This window comes from Cotesia glomerata, linkage group LG10 (genome assembly GCF_020080835.1).
Source record: "Cotesia glomerata isolate CgM1 linkage group LG10, MPM_Cglom_v2.3, whole genome shotgun sequence".
Classification (NCBI taxonomy): domain Eukaryota; kingdom Metazoa; phylum Arthropoda; class Insecta; order Hymenoptera; family Braconidae; genus Cotesia; species Cotesia glomerata.
Window position 1 is genome coordinate 1,008,742 of NC_058167.1, and position 19,640 is coordinate 1,028,381.

Below are 19,640 nucleotides of genomic sequence, written 5' to 3' on the forward strand. Positions count from 1 at the left end.
AAAAATGGAATTTCCATCTAAACCAAGTAAAAGCCATATACAGGGTGTCTCAGAAGTCGTGAGCCACCGGACAGGGTGCGCTAAAAAATTGGATTCATAGAAAAATTACTATGAATTTATGAAAATAGACCAATGAGGAGCGCGGTATAGCGGCAGAACGGTAGGCGCGAGAGCGAGCGAGTGGAAGCGCGACGGACATTGAGTGCGCACTCGCTTGCACATGTGTGATATCATTGCTCAGTTATAGCGGGATGCCCGCATACAATAATAATGATCAATGATACTTCTGTAAATAAAAAAAAAAATTAATATTAGAAAAACCATCCCATAGACAGCCCCATAAAACAAAAAATGTGCGATTTTTTGATAATTAAAACTCAAATTTTCGGTGTCACCGAAAAATATAAAGCCAATAGTCATATTCAATGATACCCCTGTAATTAAAAAAAAAATAAAAGTTATAAAAGTACCCCGTACACTCTAAGATACAGCCCCATACAGCCAGAAATTTGCGATTATTTAATGATAAAATTCAAATGATCAGTGTGCACTTGAAGTTAAAAAAAAAAGCAATAAAAAAAATCAGTGACACTACTGTTGACCAAAAAAATTTTTAAAAATAAAAAACTACCCCATAGACAGAGAGATACAGCCCCATAAAGCCAAAAATTGTGCGATATTTCAATAATTAAAATAGAAATTTTCGACGACTACTCAAAATTTCAAATAAAAAACCAGGGCTAATAGTTAACTATACTCATAACAATCGAAAAAAAATTAAAAATTACAAAAACCACCCCATAGACACTAAGATACAGCCTTATAAAGCCGAGTATTTCGGGATTATTTAATATAAAAATTAAAATTTTCTCAGTGGATTCGAAATAGAAAAAAAAATACCAATCAAAATTATCAGTGGTACTTCTGACCATCAGACAAATTTAAAAAATTGTAAAAACACCCCATAGATACCGAAATACGACTTGATAACGCACAAAAATCGGGATTGCTCAGAAATTAAAATTCAAATTATTGGTGCCCATTGAAAATCAACAAAAGAAATCTTTTCTACTTGTCGATTAAACTCCTGTGAATCGAAAAAAATTATTATTTAAAAAACCACCCCGCAAACTCCGAGTTATAATCCCATTAAGCTGAAAATTTCTGATTTTGTAGTAATTAAAATGCTATTTCTCGGTGTCCGTTGAAAGTAAATGAAAAATATGAAAACCCATTTTCAGATATACTCTTGTAAGCAAAAAAAAATAAGATTTAAAAAAACGTCCCCATTAACGGCGAGATAAGACCCCATAAAGCCGCTAATTTGTGATTTGTTAGTAATTGAAATTGAAATTCTTGGTGTCCATTTAACAACAACAAGGGAAACCTATTTAACTTTTCAATTACACCCTTAAAAACATAAAAAAAAACTTAACTCTTGAAAATCCACCGCATAGACACTAACAAACATCCAAATAAAGCCAACAATTCGCGATTTTTCAATAATTAAAATTCAAATTATCAGTTGACACCGAAAATTTCGATATTAATCCACAAAAAATCGAGAAATCGCGGCTTTATGGAGGCGTATCTTGGGGTCTATGGGGTTAATTCTTGAATTTTGATATTTTTATTTATTAAAAAGAGTAAATTGGAGAGTGGAATGAGTTTATGCTCTTTATTTTAAGTTGACACCGAGAATTTCAATTTAAGTCAATTAAAAATCGACAAATCGCGACTGTATGGGGGTGTATCTCGGTGTCTGTGGATTCTAGAATGGATTTATTATTTTATAACAGAGATAACATTAAAAAGTACAATAATTTTCTTTGACTTATTCCGAGTTAACACCGAGAATTTCAACTTAACTTCACAAATAACGGAGAAATCGCGACTTTATGGGGGGTGTATCTTAGTGTCTATGGGGTAGATACTTAAATTTTGATTTTTCAATTCTTTACAAAGGTTACATTGGAAAGTAGGATAATTTTTTTTAAGTTATTTTCAGTGGACACCGAGAATTTACATTTAAATCAATGAAATATCGAAAAATCGCGGTTTTATAGGGTTAATTAGGAGTCTGTAAATTTTCTGTAGGGTCCACTCTATGATTTTTGAAAGTTTTCTTATTTAATCTCCAGTGGACACCGAGGAATGATTTTTTAAAAGTCAAATTGCACTCAATTTAGTAAAACAACGCCTTTTATGGGGCTGTTACTCGGCAACCATGGGGTTGATTAATCGATTACGACTCGAAAAATCTTCTGTAGGATGTACCCTATAATTTTTCCCAGTGTTATTCCTTAATCTCCAGTGGACACTGAGAATTGAATTTTTAAATGTTAAATTGCTGTCAATTTAGACGGTAAACGCCTTTTAGGGAGCTGTTACTCGGTGTCCATGGGGTGAATTGATCAATTATCGGTCTTAAAATCTTCTGTAGGGTGTACTCTATGATTTTTATGGGTTTTCTTCATCAATCTTTAGTAGACACCGAGGAATGATTTTTGAAACATCAAATTACTGTCAATTAAGACGGAAAAATACTTTTATGGGGCTGTTACTCGGTGTCCATGGAGTTGATTGATCAATTCAAAGTCTGGAAATTTTCTGTAGAGTGTAATCTACGACTTCCATGAGTTTTCGTCCTTGATCTCTAGTGGACACCGAGAATTGAATTTTTTTCTGTCGAATTTGTGTCAATTTAGTCGAGAAACACCCTACAGAAGCCTTTTTGAGTCGTAATCGATTAATCAACCCCATGGACACCGACCACTAGCTCCATAAAAGGCTTTTTTTGATGAAATTGTCAGAAAGTCGACTGTTTAAATTACAAATCTCGGTGTCCACTAGATGTTTGTTAGTGTCTATGCGGTGGATTTTCAAGAGTTAAGTTTTTTTTTCTGTTTTTAAGGGTGTAATTGAAAAGTTAAATAGGTTTCCCTTGTTGTTGTTAAATGGATACCAAGAATTTCAATTTCAATTACTAACAAATCACAAATTAGCGGCTTTATGGGGTCTTATCTCGCCGTTAATGGAGAGGTTTTTTTAAATCTTATTTTTTTTTGCTTACAAGAGTATATCTGAAAATGGGTTTTCATATTTTTCATTCACTTTCAACGGACACCGAGAAATAGCATTTTAATTACTACAAAATCAGAAATTTTCAGCTTAATGGGATTATAACTCGGAGTTTGCGGGGTGGTTTTTTAAATAATAATTTTTTTCGATTCACAGGAGTTTAATCGACAAGTAGAAAAGGTTTCTTTTGTTGATTTTCAATGGGCACCAATAATTTGAATTTTAATTTCTGAGCAATCCCGATTTTTGTGCGTTATCAAGTCGTATTTCGGTATCTATGGGGTGTTTTTACAATTTTTTAAATTTGTCTGATGGTCAGAAGTACCACTGATAATTTTGATTGGTATTTTTTTTTCTATTTCGAATCCACTGAGAAAATTTTAATTTTTATATTAAATAATCCCGAAATACTCGGCTTCATAAGGCTGTATCTTAGTGTCTATGGGGTGGTTTTTGTAATTTTTAATTTTTTTTCGATTGTTATGAGTATAGTTAACTATTAGCCCTGGTTTTTTATTTGAAATTTTGAGTAGTCGTCGAAAATTTCTATTTTAATTATTGAAATATCGCACAATTTTTGGCTTTATGGGGCTGTATCTCTCTGTCTATGGGGTAGTTTTTTATTTTTAAAAATTTTTTTGGTCAACAGTAGTGTCACTGATTATTTTTATTGCTTTTTTTTTTTTAACTTCAAGTGCACACTGATCATTTGAATTTCATCATTAAATAATCGCAAATTTTTGGCTTTATGGGGCTGTATCTTAGAGTGTATGGGGTACTTTTATAACTTTTATTTTTTTTTTAATTACAGGGGTATCATTGAATATGACTATCGGCTTTTTTTTTTTTTATTTTTCGGTGACACCGAAAATTTGAGTTTTAATTATCAAAAAATCGCACATTTTTTGTTTTATGGGGCTGTCTATGGGATGGTTTTTCTAATATTAATTTTTTTTTTTATTTACAGAAGTATCATTGATCATTATTATTGTATGCGGGCATCCCGCTATAACTGAGCAATGATATCACACATGTGCAAGCGAGCGCGCACTCATTGCCCGTCGTGCTTCCACTCGCTCGCTCTCGCACCTACCGTTCTGCCGTTATACCGCGCTCTTCATTGGTCTATTTTCATAAATTCATAGTAATTTTTCTATGGGTCTGATCGAAAAATGGTAAAGGACTTTTCTATTCAGAATCCAATTTTCTACCACACCCTGTCCGGTGACTCACGACTTCTGAGACACCCTGTATATTGTTGCGTGTATGGTTGTAAAAGTCGTGCATGTAAAAATGATACTGTTCCATTTTATAATTTTCCACAAAAAAATGAATGTGTGATTATTTTAAAAAATAAATTTAATCAAGAAGAAAAACTCGATCGTTTTAAAGCATGGGTCAAAGTTTTAAAAATCGGTAAAACTGTTTCAAAAACAATGAGGGTATGTTCTTTACATTTTGTTGCAGAGGATTGCAATGTCCTGTAGCTGAAAAAAATGATAATATTGATTTATTAATTCCATCAAACACTGTAAACAGTTGTCTCAAAATTAAAGATGCAGCAACCCAGTTTCCAGAAGTTAAAGAAATAGAAAAACAATTTCAGAATGTGAGCGTTCAAGTTTCAATAGGGTCAATCATACCAAAATTTTCAAGTTTTATTACAACTAATGATGAATTAAGCACGATGACAGGAATACCCAACTTCCAATTATTAAACACAATAAAAAAGTTAGTCGATAGAAGAACTTCATTTCATTCGAACTCCAAATTTGATAATCTAGAAATAATCGTAGTGACATTTATGAAGCTTAAACAAAACATGTCATACGCATTATTGGCAGTTTTCTTTCAAATTTTTACCCCTGAAACTTGTCGAGAAAGAATTCTTAATATGATCGATGTTTTGCATGCATGTTTGAAGCCTGCTATTTATTGGCCAAGTAAAGACAACATTTCGAGAAATATGCCCCAATGCTTCAAGGATTTTCCAAATTTTCGTGCTGTTATTGACTGTATTGAAATACCGATACAAAAGTTCAAAAATTTATGCTGTCAACTTAACACTTATTCTTATTACAAAAGTTGTTATACACTAAAATTTATGACAGCTGTAACTCCGGCAGGATTAATTCCATTCATTAGCAAACCATATGGGGGTCGATCTTCAGACAATGTTATTTGCGAACAAAGTGGAATTCTAAAAATGATGGACAAAAATGACGACTTGATGGCTGATCGAGGATTTACTGTTGGTGAATTGTGTAAGAAACATGATGTAAATTTAATTATACCTCCATTTCTGAAACAAAAACAACAGTTTTCACAAGCAGAAGCGATAACAGGACGATTAATAGCCAAAGCACGAGTTCATATTGAAAGGAGTAATCAAAGAATTAAATACTTTCAGATACTTTCTTCCAAAATGCCTACCGGACTAGTCTTCAAATCTGAAGAAATATTTACCATTGTTTGTGCCGTTGTAAATTTAAGTAATCCTATTTTAAAAAATGACAAATTTTAATTTATAAAATAAGTGTATAAAAATTATAAAAATATGTTTTTTTTTTTTTTTATAACCTCATCTATTTTTACATTGCACAAAATACATGACTTGATATTAAAATATATAGATAGATAGATAGATAATAAACTTTATTGACCCTAGAGCCTTAGCTCCCTCAGGACCATCATAATTATACATTATAATCAGTGTAAAATACAGAGCATGTAATTACATAAATTGAAAATAATAAAATATAAACATATTATAATGAAATAATAACGTGAATTATAAATTATAAATTATAATCGTGGTAGATATGAGACAAGTTGCCAGAAAACCTGGTAATAGCACAGTTAAGCAAAACTAATATCATTCAATATCACTCAAGGCACAGCAGCATACAATAATGACAATCAAAGCTCAATATCATAAATTAATACTTTTGCAAATAATAATTATAGCACGCACTACGGAACAGTTCATAATTTTCAGCTTTAGTTACTTCTGGGGGTAGCGCATTCCAAATGCGTATCCCGCGGATAAGAAAAGAGTTCTCAAATATCCGACAATTAGATCTAGGCAGGTGTAAATAATCCTCCCTTACATCACCCCTCCGCAAAGCTACCGGCAAAAACTCCAAATTACATCTGAACAATTGTCGGTAGCCCATGCATATTTCTTTATAAAAAAGGCATGCCATGAAATAATTTCTCCTGTCACTCAACTTCAACCATCCCAGCCTCTTAAAGTACGGCGTAATATGCTCAGCCCTTGAAACCCTAAAAATATAGCGAACACAGGAGTTCATTTTACGCTGCAGCCGCACCTGCAAACTATTGCTAATATTACAGTAACCTACACAACAGTAGTCAAACACCGGAAATATCAGCGTGGTGACAAGCTTTATACGCAATTTCTCATTGAAGACTTCATTATTTACCTTCAACTGCGCTAGCACCCGCATCGCCCGATTGCACACTTCTGTAACCTGACAATCCCACGAAAGAGTACAATCAATCAAAACGCCAAGATACTTAACAACTGTGTCGTAGCGAATAATACAGTTATCTACTCGAATGCAATCAGCATACTTACAGCTATTACTATTGATTTTAAAATTACTACCAAAAATTATAGCTTTGGTCTTTGACGCATTCAACTTAAGATAATTAATATTGCACCACTCAACAATGTCAACTATCTCTGCATTTAGCGCAGCAACACAATCATTAACATGTTCCAAATCACAAGACAAGTATATCGCTAAATCATCAGCATAAAGCAAGTATCGACAGCGCAGTCGTTGAGAGAGATCCGAAATATAGAGTGAGAACAATAAAGGGCCTAGCACACTCCCTTGCGGCACACCATTAAGCACATTCCTCCAAGAGGACGCACACCCATCTGCGAACACCTGCTGCTTTCTCTGAGTCAAGTAAGACCTGATCCACACAATTGCATCATCAGAAAAGTTCATTGATATTAATTTACGTAGTAGTCTTATATGATTAACAGAATCAAAAGCCTTACTCAGATCAAAGAAAACAGCCACAGTGACTTTAGACTCATTTATAGCCGACCGAATGTCATCGCAGAGCTTGATGACCGCAGTCTGCGTATTCAAACCCTTCCTAAAGGCCATCTGATACTCATCTATATAATTATTCTCAGTAACATACTTAACAATTTGATCATGCACACAGCGCTCAAGTGCCTTTGACAAGTTACTTGTCAGCGATATTGGCCGAAAATCTGCACGCACCTCCGCATTCAACCTCTTTGGTATCGGGACAATACGCGATAACTTCCACTCTTTCGGAAATACGCCTGAATTTAACGAACTATTAAAAAGTAGTGTCACAAATGGCAACACAAATGAAAGCAAACATTTATAGGCTTTAATTGGAAAATTATCGGGGCCAACAGAGTTGGAAGTAAGCCGCATTATTGCCCTCTTAACAACATTATCATCAAGCTCCGAGAAACTAAAACATACATTATCATTGCCACCGTAGTGAGTTGTAATATCAGACTCATCAACCTTAAGCACAGAACAACCAGACGACTGTACAAAATAGTCATTTAACTCATTCAAATCCACTCCAATAGCAGACCGAGCACCCTTACGCTTTATCAGACCAAGCCTACGCAGATCGTTCCACATGGCTTGTGCACTTTTCACAGAACTTAATTGACTATTGAAATAGCGCTTTTTAGCTTCACTTATTCGCTGCTTCACCAAACGCCGCACATCAGTATACTCCTTATAGGCATAGCCAGTTCTCCTGAAGATCCTATACAGCGTATACTCCTATACAGAAGATCCTATATACTTAATATTGTAAATAGTTGTTATAATAAAAATTAATTGAAGAAACAATTATTCTTCATCTGGTTGTTCCAGTTCTTTTTCACAAACATTGTGCAACATAAATTTAAAATATATTAATTTCAATGAAAATAACAAATCTTGAGTAAATTTGTAATCGAAGCTAATAGGAATGATGTTAATGGTTATAACAAATGAAGAATATATTATGAAATCGGTGGATGGTACATTTACGAGTGCCATGTTCATTTGAACTTGAGCATAATAAGAGTGCTTTTTTTTTAAAGTTACTTGATTATCTTTTACTTCCAACCATTTTATTTGTTTAATTACATCATCAACACTTTTTTTTTCCTTCAGTGGGGCATTTTATTTCTAAAATTTTATATGGTTTGTTATTTTTAAAAACTACTCCATCTGGAGAGCATCCTAGCCAAGGATTACTTTTGGAAACGATTAGATCAAACCACACTGAATTACTTCATCGGATATCTGTTCTTCATAAATTTCACGAGCTAAAGGGTCATGTGCAAGACCGTATTTTGTAGCAGCATTACTAAATGAAGCTTCAAAAAAGTAATCTAAAGATTTTTTTTTCCAATCTGGCTGTTTATTATTGCGATAAGTATAAATTTTATAGGAATTACTCGCCGTTATCCTCAACTGTCTTTCTTTTAGCCATACACTATGAAATTTATACGATTCTTCACAGATTGTTCGAACATCAGATGACAGACGAGTAAATACTTTTTGACAACATTCTTTAATTGAAAATTTGATTTTCAATTCACTTAATTTCGAAAGTAATTTAGACGTCTCTTGATTTTTTATAATCGCCATTAATTTTTCAGCGGATATTGTTATCTTGTTATCAAGAGCTTTCACAGGATCATGTCTTCCGATTCTAAATATAATAAGAAAAAAAAAACAAAAAAAAAAAAAAAAAAAGAAAATATTATTGTGTTTGAGAAAAAACAACTTTATTCAAAAACTTATTTTACCCTGTACTTGTGATGTCAAAATTAATATTTTAAATCACAAAATGTTGTGGACAAATATAAACCTATCTTCAATTAAGTTTACGGACATTGTTTAATAAAAACAAAAAAACTGCTCACTATAAGTCAATTAGTATAGATAAATTATTTCGATATTCAATGTATAAATAATAATCGAAAAAAATTTTTAAAAATCAAAATTACGTTACGAAAAAGTAAATTTTAATAATATAAATATTAAAAAAAATTGTTTTTTGATTTTTCGAAAATTTAAGTAGCAAAATTTCTAAAATTAATATAATAATGGAATTTAACAACTCACAATGATTGTTTTTTTCAATAGATATTCTGATATAAAATGTATAAATGCCAAAAAGCTTGTAAAAAAATTAAAAACGCTATGCTTAAAATTCATTAGTAAATCGTAGTAAATAAATATATGCCAAAAAAATAGTTGAAAAATTAATGACAATACTTAAAACAAAATTAAAAAATCGTTGCATTTACATGTGCAGAGCTAAAGCTGATGATGGATTATCATTAATCATTATTTGTCTGAATTCTTCTTCATTATCATGGTCAGTTTGTTGTATAGCATCTGCAGTATTTTCTAAAGTAGGTTCCGAATCATCATACTCGTTTGTATTATCAGCTTCACCAGGGTCCACGAAATGTACACCTTCTGTTACTTGTAATGCTACGTCGAGGTTATTTAAGGTGCAACTTTTTACTTTATTACGCTTTAATTTTCTTTCCTGTGATAATTCTATTTTGTTCGCAAGACAGTGATGTGTCATCAAAGGGTTCATGTCATGTTGTTGAAGTGCAGACTTTTTTGGAGCATTCCACGCACACTTTTTGTCCGTGCAGGAGATAACTTTTAGAATCTCCAACTCATTTCTGAAAAAATTAATGCCCATCAATAAACTTTTAACAATATTACATTCATAATAATTATTGAATAGATATAAAATATAAATCAATAACAATAAATATAAAAATATAATACTTACCGGTTCAAATAAAACAGCGTTGCTACAATAACGTGCTTACACGCACCACCTAAACCAGCTTTGCAAGAGCAACTCATACCCATGATTCTTCCATCTTTCATAATCTCACCATTAATTTCATGAGGATCATCTCTGATACTTGACGATTGGAGACAAAATGCAATAATTTTTAAACTATTTTTTTCCTCGCTAACCTTACCGCAGTTTAACAGGTGTCCTTGATTGATGATATTTTCACCACCAGTAAAATTTTTACTATGGGGTGTAGCACCAACATAACTACACATTTCTTGAATTGAGATACGCATTTTTTTATTCGATAATACTCAATATAAATAATTAATTAAATAAAAATAATTATCGAAACATAAATATTCCGGCTAATTTTATATTGTAAACATTGACAGAAGCCTACTTTGAGTAGCTCACTTTTTAGCCACGAGATGACTAATATTTAAGCCACGCCCATCCTTAGGATCCCAATATTTCATTAAAAATCAATCCGTAGACATTTCATGTCTGATACTCAGGACCAAGATTCTGATATCGCTAAAATAAAGAGACAAAGTATAATCAATTTGATTAGTTAGACTATAGTTAAAATTCTTCGAGATACCGATGTCCGACAATCTTATAGACTATTGACAAGTAAATAAAGGTCATTCAGCAGCCGAAATGGAAAAAGATTTCTTACTTTCTTACTTCATCCCAATTATCATTTTTACAGTACTCCGTCGATTATGCTCAAATTTAAACTTAACCTCTTAATTTAACCGAATCATAAGTATGGAGAGTTCAAGACTGATCCATGACGAGTTTCTGATTCTACATAATATATATACTATAAAACACCGTTTGTCCAAACGATCGCCAATACAACTTGTAAAGGATCACTTTTATTCTTTTTATAATTATTATTTGACTCAATTATATGGTCAAGTTTAACTTTTAGCTCAATCGATGCAGTTTTTTACAAATTAAAGAATTTGATTTTCACAGAAATGATGAATTTTCGACATTGAATTTTACTTGTTTTAAATACAGTTTGGCTGAAAAAATTCTCAAAATTTTTAATAAATGCATTTAAAACCTTTTTCAATGTGATCTAATTGGATTGATCAATTTATATTATTTAGCTAGACACCACCTATATTTAGTTTAAGTTTGTTAAAATTTCTTTTCTTAATCCCTGCCGTTGCATGGATTTCCGCATTACCTATGACTGAACTGTTGCAGTAGATGAATTGTTATGATGAATTTAGAATATAAATAGTAAGGATGATAATTGAATGTTTTTCATAGTGCAAAGTGGGGAATTTTTTTTTATCAAATATAAAAATATACTATGATATAAATCTTAGACATATAGATTGTCTAGAAATTTATATTCTATTGAATAAAATGCAATTTTTTTCTATCAAGTTCTTATTAAGAAGCTTACTGACAAAATACAAATATAACTTCAATATAGATGTCACTAGAAATAGTTTTTCTTCTTACAATTGCAAATAAGTCCAGCTATTTATTCCATTTTTTGTTAATTATTATCAACGTCCTAAAAACAATTATATGTGATTTTATAGAATGAAATTTTTATATTCGCTCTCTACCTAATGGAAAATATCTTGTTCAATTTAATGAAGATAAGGTGATTATAGTTTGTTTGTTATATCGTATCATTTGATAGATTTCCAAATCGCTTCCATAATAATGTCTATTCAATGTCAGAGAATTTTATTTTTTATCGTTCATTGTCCAATAACTGATGTAAAATGTGTTATTAACACTAATACTAGTCATATTCTATCAGTGTCATACTATAGTAAATGTACATCGTCGATCGACACCTATATTGTCATCAAAAAATGACTATATAAACTCCTTGATATTTACCTGAGTATTCAGTTTTATAAGTGACTCTAAAGTTAGTAATAGCTTACATCTATATCTAAAAATGGAAGTAAATTATATCGTACTTCTATATGCACTTGTCATTTACTTACCCTCTTTTATGCATGCTCAATCACTGCAAGACAATTTGAGGTGAAATTATTGGAATATTAATATAAAAGAAAATTCCACTGATGAATTGACATTATAATTGTAACTGTTGCTACTTAACAAATTTTAGAGGCGTTTATTTTCAAATAGAAATAAAAACTATTAATATTAAATCAATTGTTGCGTAAGAATTAAAACCGGAATATTATTTATTTTTTCGTAAGGTAGATAATAATCATCAAGGATAAAATATAAGAAATTTATTTGTAACAGAGATAACTATAGGGCTGACTATATGATTAGTCAAAAAGATATTAGATCCTCAATGACATAGATAGATACTACACACGTAGTACAATTATATATATATATATATATATATATATATATATATATATATATATATATATATATATATATATATATATATATATATATATCCTTATTTATATTATTTTAAAAATCAACTTTTGTCTTCAACAGATTTTCATCGAACCAGAATGACTATGATTTAGTAAATTCAAGTGAAATTAATTGGAGATTCAAACGTGGGGACGTCGAAAATCGTGACGAAACATGTCTAAATTTCGATTCTACAGCCGAAAGTTTTTTTGATTATTTCATCTTGAGTGTTTATTGGCCTCCCGGTTTGGGATATCTATATTTAACTGATAAGAATAAAATACGACTAAATTTGGCAAATCAGAAACATTGGTCAATTCATGGTCTTTGGCCAAGCGTTATAAATGGAGAAGTGCCAGATAAATGCCATGATTTAACGCAAAAATTCAAATTTAGTGTTGTTCATATTAAACTAGCAAAAGACAATCTTTACGGGGTTTTGACCAACAATTGGTTCAATATCGTTGATATGGAGAATCCAAGCAGCGGAATTGAAAATTTCTGGCGGACAGAGTATGATAATCATGGCGCTTGTGCTTCACACGCTCAATCAATCCAAGATGATGTCGGCTATTTCAGAACTGCTATTAAAATGTTGAACGACATGAGTCTTGCTACTAAAATACGTGAATCTGGTCTCTCAGATGGTGGCAGTATTCTACTTGGAACCTTATATGACAAGTTGACACAATCGATAGGAGCAAAACTTAAAATAATACCTGCGTTTGATAAGGTAAGTAAATTATTAAGATGAATTCATGAATTAGGAATAATAAATAATGAATAACCTTTTTGTTACAGGAACGGGGAAACTATTACTTAACAGAAATTAGAACATGTTATAATTTAAATCTCCGACTTATTGATTGTCCCAATTATTCAGGACCATCAAAATCCTCAAGATCTTACTCAATAAATCTTTTTTCAAGTGTACCCAAGTTGAAATCTCCAACGTCATCCAAACGTTTCCAACGTCTCAAACGCGATTCCAACGTTACCAACGTCTCGAACGTGATTCCAACGTTTTCAACGTAACAAGCGTTAATTCAATGTTTTGAACTTTACAAATAAATAGAAATATATGTAGACACATGAAAGACAAAAAATTTATATAATGTATAGTGATCATTCCATGCCAAATCGACCACCTTTAAGCCAGATTCCTTAATTCAATGTTTAATATTCCGTTAATTCAATGTTTTGAACTTTACAAATAAATAAAAATATATGTAGACATGAAAGACAAAAAATTTATATAATGTATAGTGATCATTCCACGCCAAATCGATCACCTTTAAACCCGATCCCTTCCAAATTTTTTCAAAGTGGGATTCCTCCATTTAATATTTTTAACTTTCCACTAAGAAAATTGAAAATTGTGTGTGTGTGTAAAAGCATCTCATAATTTTTGAATGATTCGAACCAAATTAGCGGCGTTTTTAAAGAATTTCACCGAATTTGGATTTTCTGTGAATTAGAACCAATTCCGACCAGTAGGTTTTGAGAAATCTCAAAAATAAAAATTTCACAGAGTGTCAAATAAATTACAAAAAGATTTACTTTGTAGTTATTAGTTATTTAATAATTAAATAACCATTTAATGTATGGCGAAATAGTTATTTAATAGTAATTAAAAATAAAAATTATATATTAATTTTTATTTTAAGAAAGTTGCAGAGCAGAGTAAATAAAAAAAATAGTTTTAAACTATTCGTATTTTAGTTTAGATAATACTAACTGTTACTCGCCCGCTCTGATGGGCGATTTATAGAATTGCATTTTTAAATCTAGACTTGAAATTTAATTAGAGTATTGTTTTGACTTGCACAGATTCTCAATTCTATTATCGAATTGACATGTCCTTTTATCCATGTAATTATTCTGGCTAATATTCATTGTAACTTTCAATGTGCAATCATTATAACATTTCCGTGTCTTTTTTACAAAAATGAATAATAATTGATATGAAAATAAAAATTTTTCTTACTACGCCAGTCGAAAGTACGGGGTTCCCGCTGCAATTTCACGGCAGAAAGCCTCAGTTTTACGCCGTGATCGTCGCGCATGCACCCTACGACGGGGAGCCGAAATAATGTATTCATGCACTGACAATGAGACACGAGGCGGCAGAAAGTCCGAAAGTCGGTAGTTGCGCTCACTCTATTACTTATGTTTATAAGCCTAACCTTACTTGTGATTGTTATGAATGTATCTGTCTTGTTATGTGTCGATGATTTTAGGTTGAAACTAAGTTAATTAAAGAAAATAAATATTTATTTTAATGAAATGAGACTTATTAAATATTTAAATTACAAAAAAAAAACAAGAAATATTTTTTATTCTGATAGATATTTTCAAATAAATAAATTCATTATTGAACAAATAATTATTTGAAAAAATACACAGATTTTTTTCTTAATTTTTTTTTCTATGCATTTTACGATTATTATTTCATTTTTCTATTTTTTTTTATTTTTAAATTAGAGTTAATTTATAATATATTTATAATTTTAAATTTATTCAATTAAATTAAGATCTTTTCTCAAAAGAAAGTAGTAATATGATAGATTATAAATTAATATCTTTATTGACAGGTGTATTTGATGCCTGCGCCCCCGACCAGCAGCACTCGCTTCGCTCGTGCCGCAAATGTCGGGGGCAGGCATCAATTTTTTTCAACGCAATTTTTTGCGTCAATTGAAAAAAGTAGTAATCGAAAACTAAATTTTTGAAGACAATTGCAGTTTTCCACTGAGAAGAGCTTGTAACTTCGTTCAGGCTAAATTGATGACAAAATGTCATAAAAATATTCAACAGAGACAATTTTTGTCTTTCATTACTCGTCATTAACTAGCTACGCCAGGGTCAATTTTAAAAAGTACTAATTTAAAACTCAATTTTTGATGAAAATTGTATTTTTGCACCCAAAGTACTTCTGGCTCTTTTCAGGCTAAATTTAGGACAAAACGTAATAAGACTTTCCAACGGAAACTATTTTTGTCTATAATGACTAGTCATAAACTAGTTACTCCAGGGTCAATTTGAACGAGTAGTAATTTTAAATTCAATTCTTGAGGGAAATTGTATTTTTGCACTGAAAGTGCTTATTACTTTTTTCAGGCTTAATTTAGGACCAAATGTCGTGAGACTTTCTAATAGAGACTTTTTTTGTCTATAATTACTAGTCATCAACTAGTTACTTTATGGTCAATTGAAAAAAGTAGTAATTGAAAACTAAATTTTTGTAGATAATTGCAGTTTTCCACCGAGACGAGCTTGTAAATTTTTTTAGGCTAAATTTACGACAAAATGTCATAAACATATTTAGCAGAGACAATTTTTGTCTAAAACTACTTGTCATTAAGTAGTTGCTTTATGTTCAATTCTAAAAAGTAGTAATTTAAAACTCAATTTTTGCGGAAAATTCAATTTTTTCACCGGAAGTGATTGTAACTTTGTTCTGGCTGAATTTAGGACAAAATGTAATAAGACTTTTCAACAGAAACTATTTATGTCTATAATGACAAGTCATTAACTTGTTACTCTAGGGTCAATTAGAAAAAGTAGTAATTTAAAACTCAATTTTTGAGGAAAATTGTATTTTCGCACCGAGAGGAGCTTGTAAGTTTTTTTAGGCTACATTAAGGACAAAATGTCCTAAGGATTTTAAAAAAAAAATATTTTTGTTTATAATTACTAGTCATTAACTAGTTACTATATGGTCAATTAAACAAAGTAATGTTTAAAATCTGGATTTTTAAAGAAAATTGCAGTTTTTACTGAGCGGAGCTTGTAACTTTTTTCAGTCTAAATTAAGAACAAAATGTCGTACGACTTTTCAATAGAAACTATTTTTGTCGATAATAACTAGTCATTATCTAGTTACTTTAAGGACAATTGAAAAAAGTAGTATTCAAAAACTAAATTTTTGACGATAATTACAGTTTTGCACCGAGAGGAGCTTGTAACTATTATGACGGCTAAGCTAGGTTCGGGCGTCTTCCAATCCAAGCGTCCGAAATAAATACTAATCACCTACCTTGCGGCGACCACCGATTTAATTAACCTGGGCGCCGGGAGAGGCCAGAACTCTCCTCGGTCGTCGACTCGGCCGCTCAGCTGCGTAGACTCGTTCTCAAGGTGGCGGATTATGAAGGGAACGACAAAAGTTAGGTTAGGATTTGGAAATCGGGCTATCAGAAATAAACCCCGATTAACTAAAATTAACAACAATTTATTCTCGAAATCCAACAGTTCGAGGGAATAGATACAAAAAATAACAAAATGAGACGTCGCTCCTCAACGCTCGTCGAATAAAGAGCAGAAAAAAAAAAACTTAGGAACTAAATAATAAAAAAAAACTAGGCGAAACCAAAATTAATAACAGACTATTATTGGCACTCAACCCGATCACACGCACTCGCACGCTCAATCGGCGCCACCGTCGTAAGTTGACGACGCTCGCAACGCCACTTTAGCATTCCTCAAACCCTCCGGCAGGTTCCCGTAATGACAACTTTCGGGGCCTCGAAGGAGTGCTGATAGTGGGTAATTTGCGTGCCTGGTATCGACTGTCGTACGGCTTAACTCCGACGTCGGTAATTTATCCCCAACCGAAACTCGATAACCCCGGTGCGCGGCGGATAACCGGTGCTCTCTCGGTCACCGAGTCACCGGGTAACTTTTGGGCCCAGCCAACATTGCCGTCCAAACAAACTACAATACCCCTGATAGCCAAGTTGGCCGCAACTTTCTGTCAATCTACTGCCGCAACTTGTCACCAACTTGGCGGCAACTCTTGAAAAGTAACTCGGTTGGTGTCAACTTGTTCACCAAGTTGTCACCAAGTTGTCGGCAAAAGTTGCTCTGAAACTTTTTCACACCAAGTTGACGATAAGTTTCTCAAGAAATTTGGCGACATATTGCGGCAGTAGATAGGTCTCTTTTTCTCAGAAACTTGTAGCCAACTTGGCGCCAACAGTTACAAATTCGGAAGTTGACCGCAAGTTGTCGCTAAGTTGGTGGCAACTATCTGACACCAACTTGGTTGGTCTGAAACTGTGGCTATCAGGGACGACTTATCAATACAATAACCACTCTAAACTCTATGATGGTACCGGCGTACCTCGTGGCCACTAGCCGACACAAATGTTCTGACGTCACACGCCGTTGAATCGACGGACGTCAACAAAAAATTAATCAAATTTATTTGTTACAAATTTCAGGGCAATTGTTAACTAACTACCAACATCAACAATGTTGTTGTTTTTTTTTTTTCCAAACAAAAAAACTTTAACTTGACAAAAAGAAAAAACTTATTAACATATAACTTCGAATTCCATTCAAACTAATGATGACCGCGTGACCACGAAATAGACTACGAAGATGGAGGTCAATTACCCTGGACAGCTCGGCTCAGCGGTGGCGATGACTCGAACTGACTCGCTGGAGATGACTTTCCTCGTCGTTAGCGGCTCCGTTGGCGACATCGATACTCCTTCGGCGGTCGCGTGGAGTAATGCCCAAGGGTGACGTGGGACTCAATTGACGACAATGGCGGCTCGCTCACGTCGACGTGACAAAAAAAATGTCGGCGTACTTTCCCGACCCAATACGTCAAACTCGACGGAGAATCAGCGTTTCTCCCGTCGATGTATGTACTCTCGATAAAAAAAAACTGCAACACAACAACTAGCAGTGCGACTCTCCTACGCAGTTTTTTTTTTTTCACAATGATTACAATAATAAATGATACAATGATCTCGCAACGATATAAAACAATAAAAAAAAAAATTTTTTTGCGCGACGTAGCTCGAACGACAGCCGTGACATAAGTCCCAAAAATTCCAGCGTCGCTCCTTTTTGCTCTTCTCCCTCCGTCATTTCCCATGTTGGTTACGGACTCCGCCTGTTCGCCCAGAGATGGCGCCTCGATGTCCTCAGTCCCAAATAATCGCCACATTATCGATCTAAATTATCGAGCAATGGTGAGCTCACTCAATTTGAACCGTTCACATTACTGAGCAGTGACTCGCTCAGCTAATTTGATTTCGTGTTTTAGTTAACTCGGGTTAATCCACCTCCAACGAAGCTGTCGTCCTACGACGATGCTCGTTCCCGACGATCCTCCAGGGTTCCATCGTTGTTCTCCGGCGCTTTTTCTTCGGTCTGACCTCCATCGTCGCTACTTATCTCTAACTTATTATCTACCTAAATGGCTAAACATCGCAAAAATACTTAAGTTTAATTACTTTATTCTGATAGCTACGATAGGACGCATAATTAATAAATTAATAATGACAACCCCGACGCAGGGATGCAATTTAAATCTCGCGCCATCGAGCTTCGCTATTTCCACCAAGGGGCGAGTCGGTCGCGGTGAATCCACCAACGACGCTGAAAGACTAAAATGACGACACAACAAATTTGTCTCAATATGAGAGCGAAATTAGCTCTCCAAAATTTAGCCATTGGACAAGTGGCTCGTGAGTCCACATGTCACACTCTTTATAGGCTGAATTTAGAACAAAATGTCACGAGGCTTTTCAATAGAGACTATAATTGTCTATAATCACTAATCATTAACTATTCACTATATGGAAATTCAAAAAAGAAGTATTTCAAAACTACATTTTTAAAGAAAATTGCAGTTTTGCACTGAAAGGAGCTTGTAACTCTTTTCAGGCTAAATCTGCGACAAAATGTCGTAAGGCTTTCCAATAGAGACTATTTTTGTCTATAATTACTAATCATTAACTAGTTACTATATGGTCAATTTAAAAAAGTAGTAATTTAAAACTTAATTTTTGAGGAAAATCACAGTTTTGGACCGAGAGGTGAGTAGTAAGGGGTATAGCGTGCGAGACTTATTCCCTCTCTTCCCCGTTCCGCCTAGGTTGGGTACACGTGCTAGTGCGCTGGGGTGGGGGTCTGTCTGGGTCCTGTTTTATTAAACGATCAAGCGAGCCCCGCCGAAGGCGGGGCGAAGCTCGATCGCAATTATACGTAGCGTCTCGTTCGAAGATGATTAATAATTGTTCACATGTAGTACTGTCAAGTACGTGTCAACTACACAACCTTTAGAGTTTTAAATTTGAAACCTTTTCGGGCACCTATTCTTTACTACCTGGCGCGCGCCCTAGCGGTCTCATAACTTTCGAGTATTACCCCTCTTTTTTTTTTTTTTTTTTTTTTGAAATATTATCACTCAAGATGAATACCGGGTTGAAAAAAATTAATTTTGGGGTGACATTCAACGGGAGTGTGGTAATGATCTTCGAACGAGACGCTACGTATAATTGCGATCGAGC

At 33.2% G+C, this 19,640-nt stretch overlaps 2 protein-coding genes across 2 annotated transcripts; both read left to right on the forward strand.

Annotated features, from left to right (window-relative positions):
• Positions 1 to 4,525: 4,525 nt before the first annotated feature.
• LOC123272883 lies at positions 4,526 to 5,605 on the forward strand. The gene has a single exon (XM_044739897.1). The coding sequence runs from the start codon at positions 4,526 to 4,528 to the stop codon at positions 5,603 to 5,605; it is 1,080 nt and encodes a 359-aa protein (XP_044595832.1).
• Positions 5,606 to 11,881: 6,276 nt separating this feature from the next.
• On the forward strand, positions 11,882 to 13,365 carry LOC123272884 (ribonuclease T2 protein rnst-2-like). The gene is made up of 3 exons (XM_044739899.1): positions 11,882 to 11,887; positions 12,635 to 13,063; positions 13,132 to 13,365. The coding sequence occupies exons 1-3, from the start codon at positions 11,882 to 11,884 to the stop codon at positions 13,363 to 13,365; spliced, it is 669 nt and encodes a 222-aa protein (XP_044595834.1).
• The last annotated feature ends 6,275 nt before the right edge of the window (positions 13,366 to 19,640 follow it).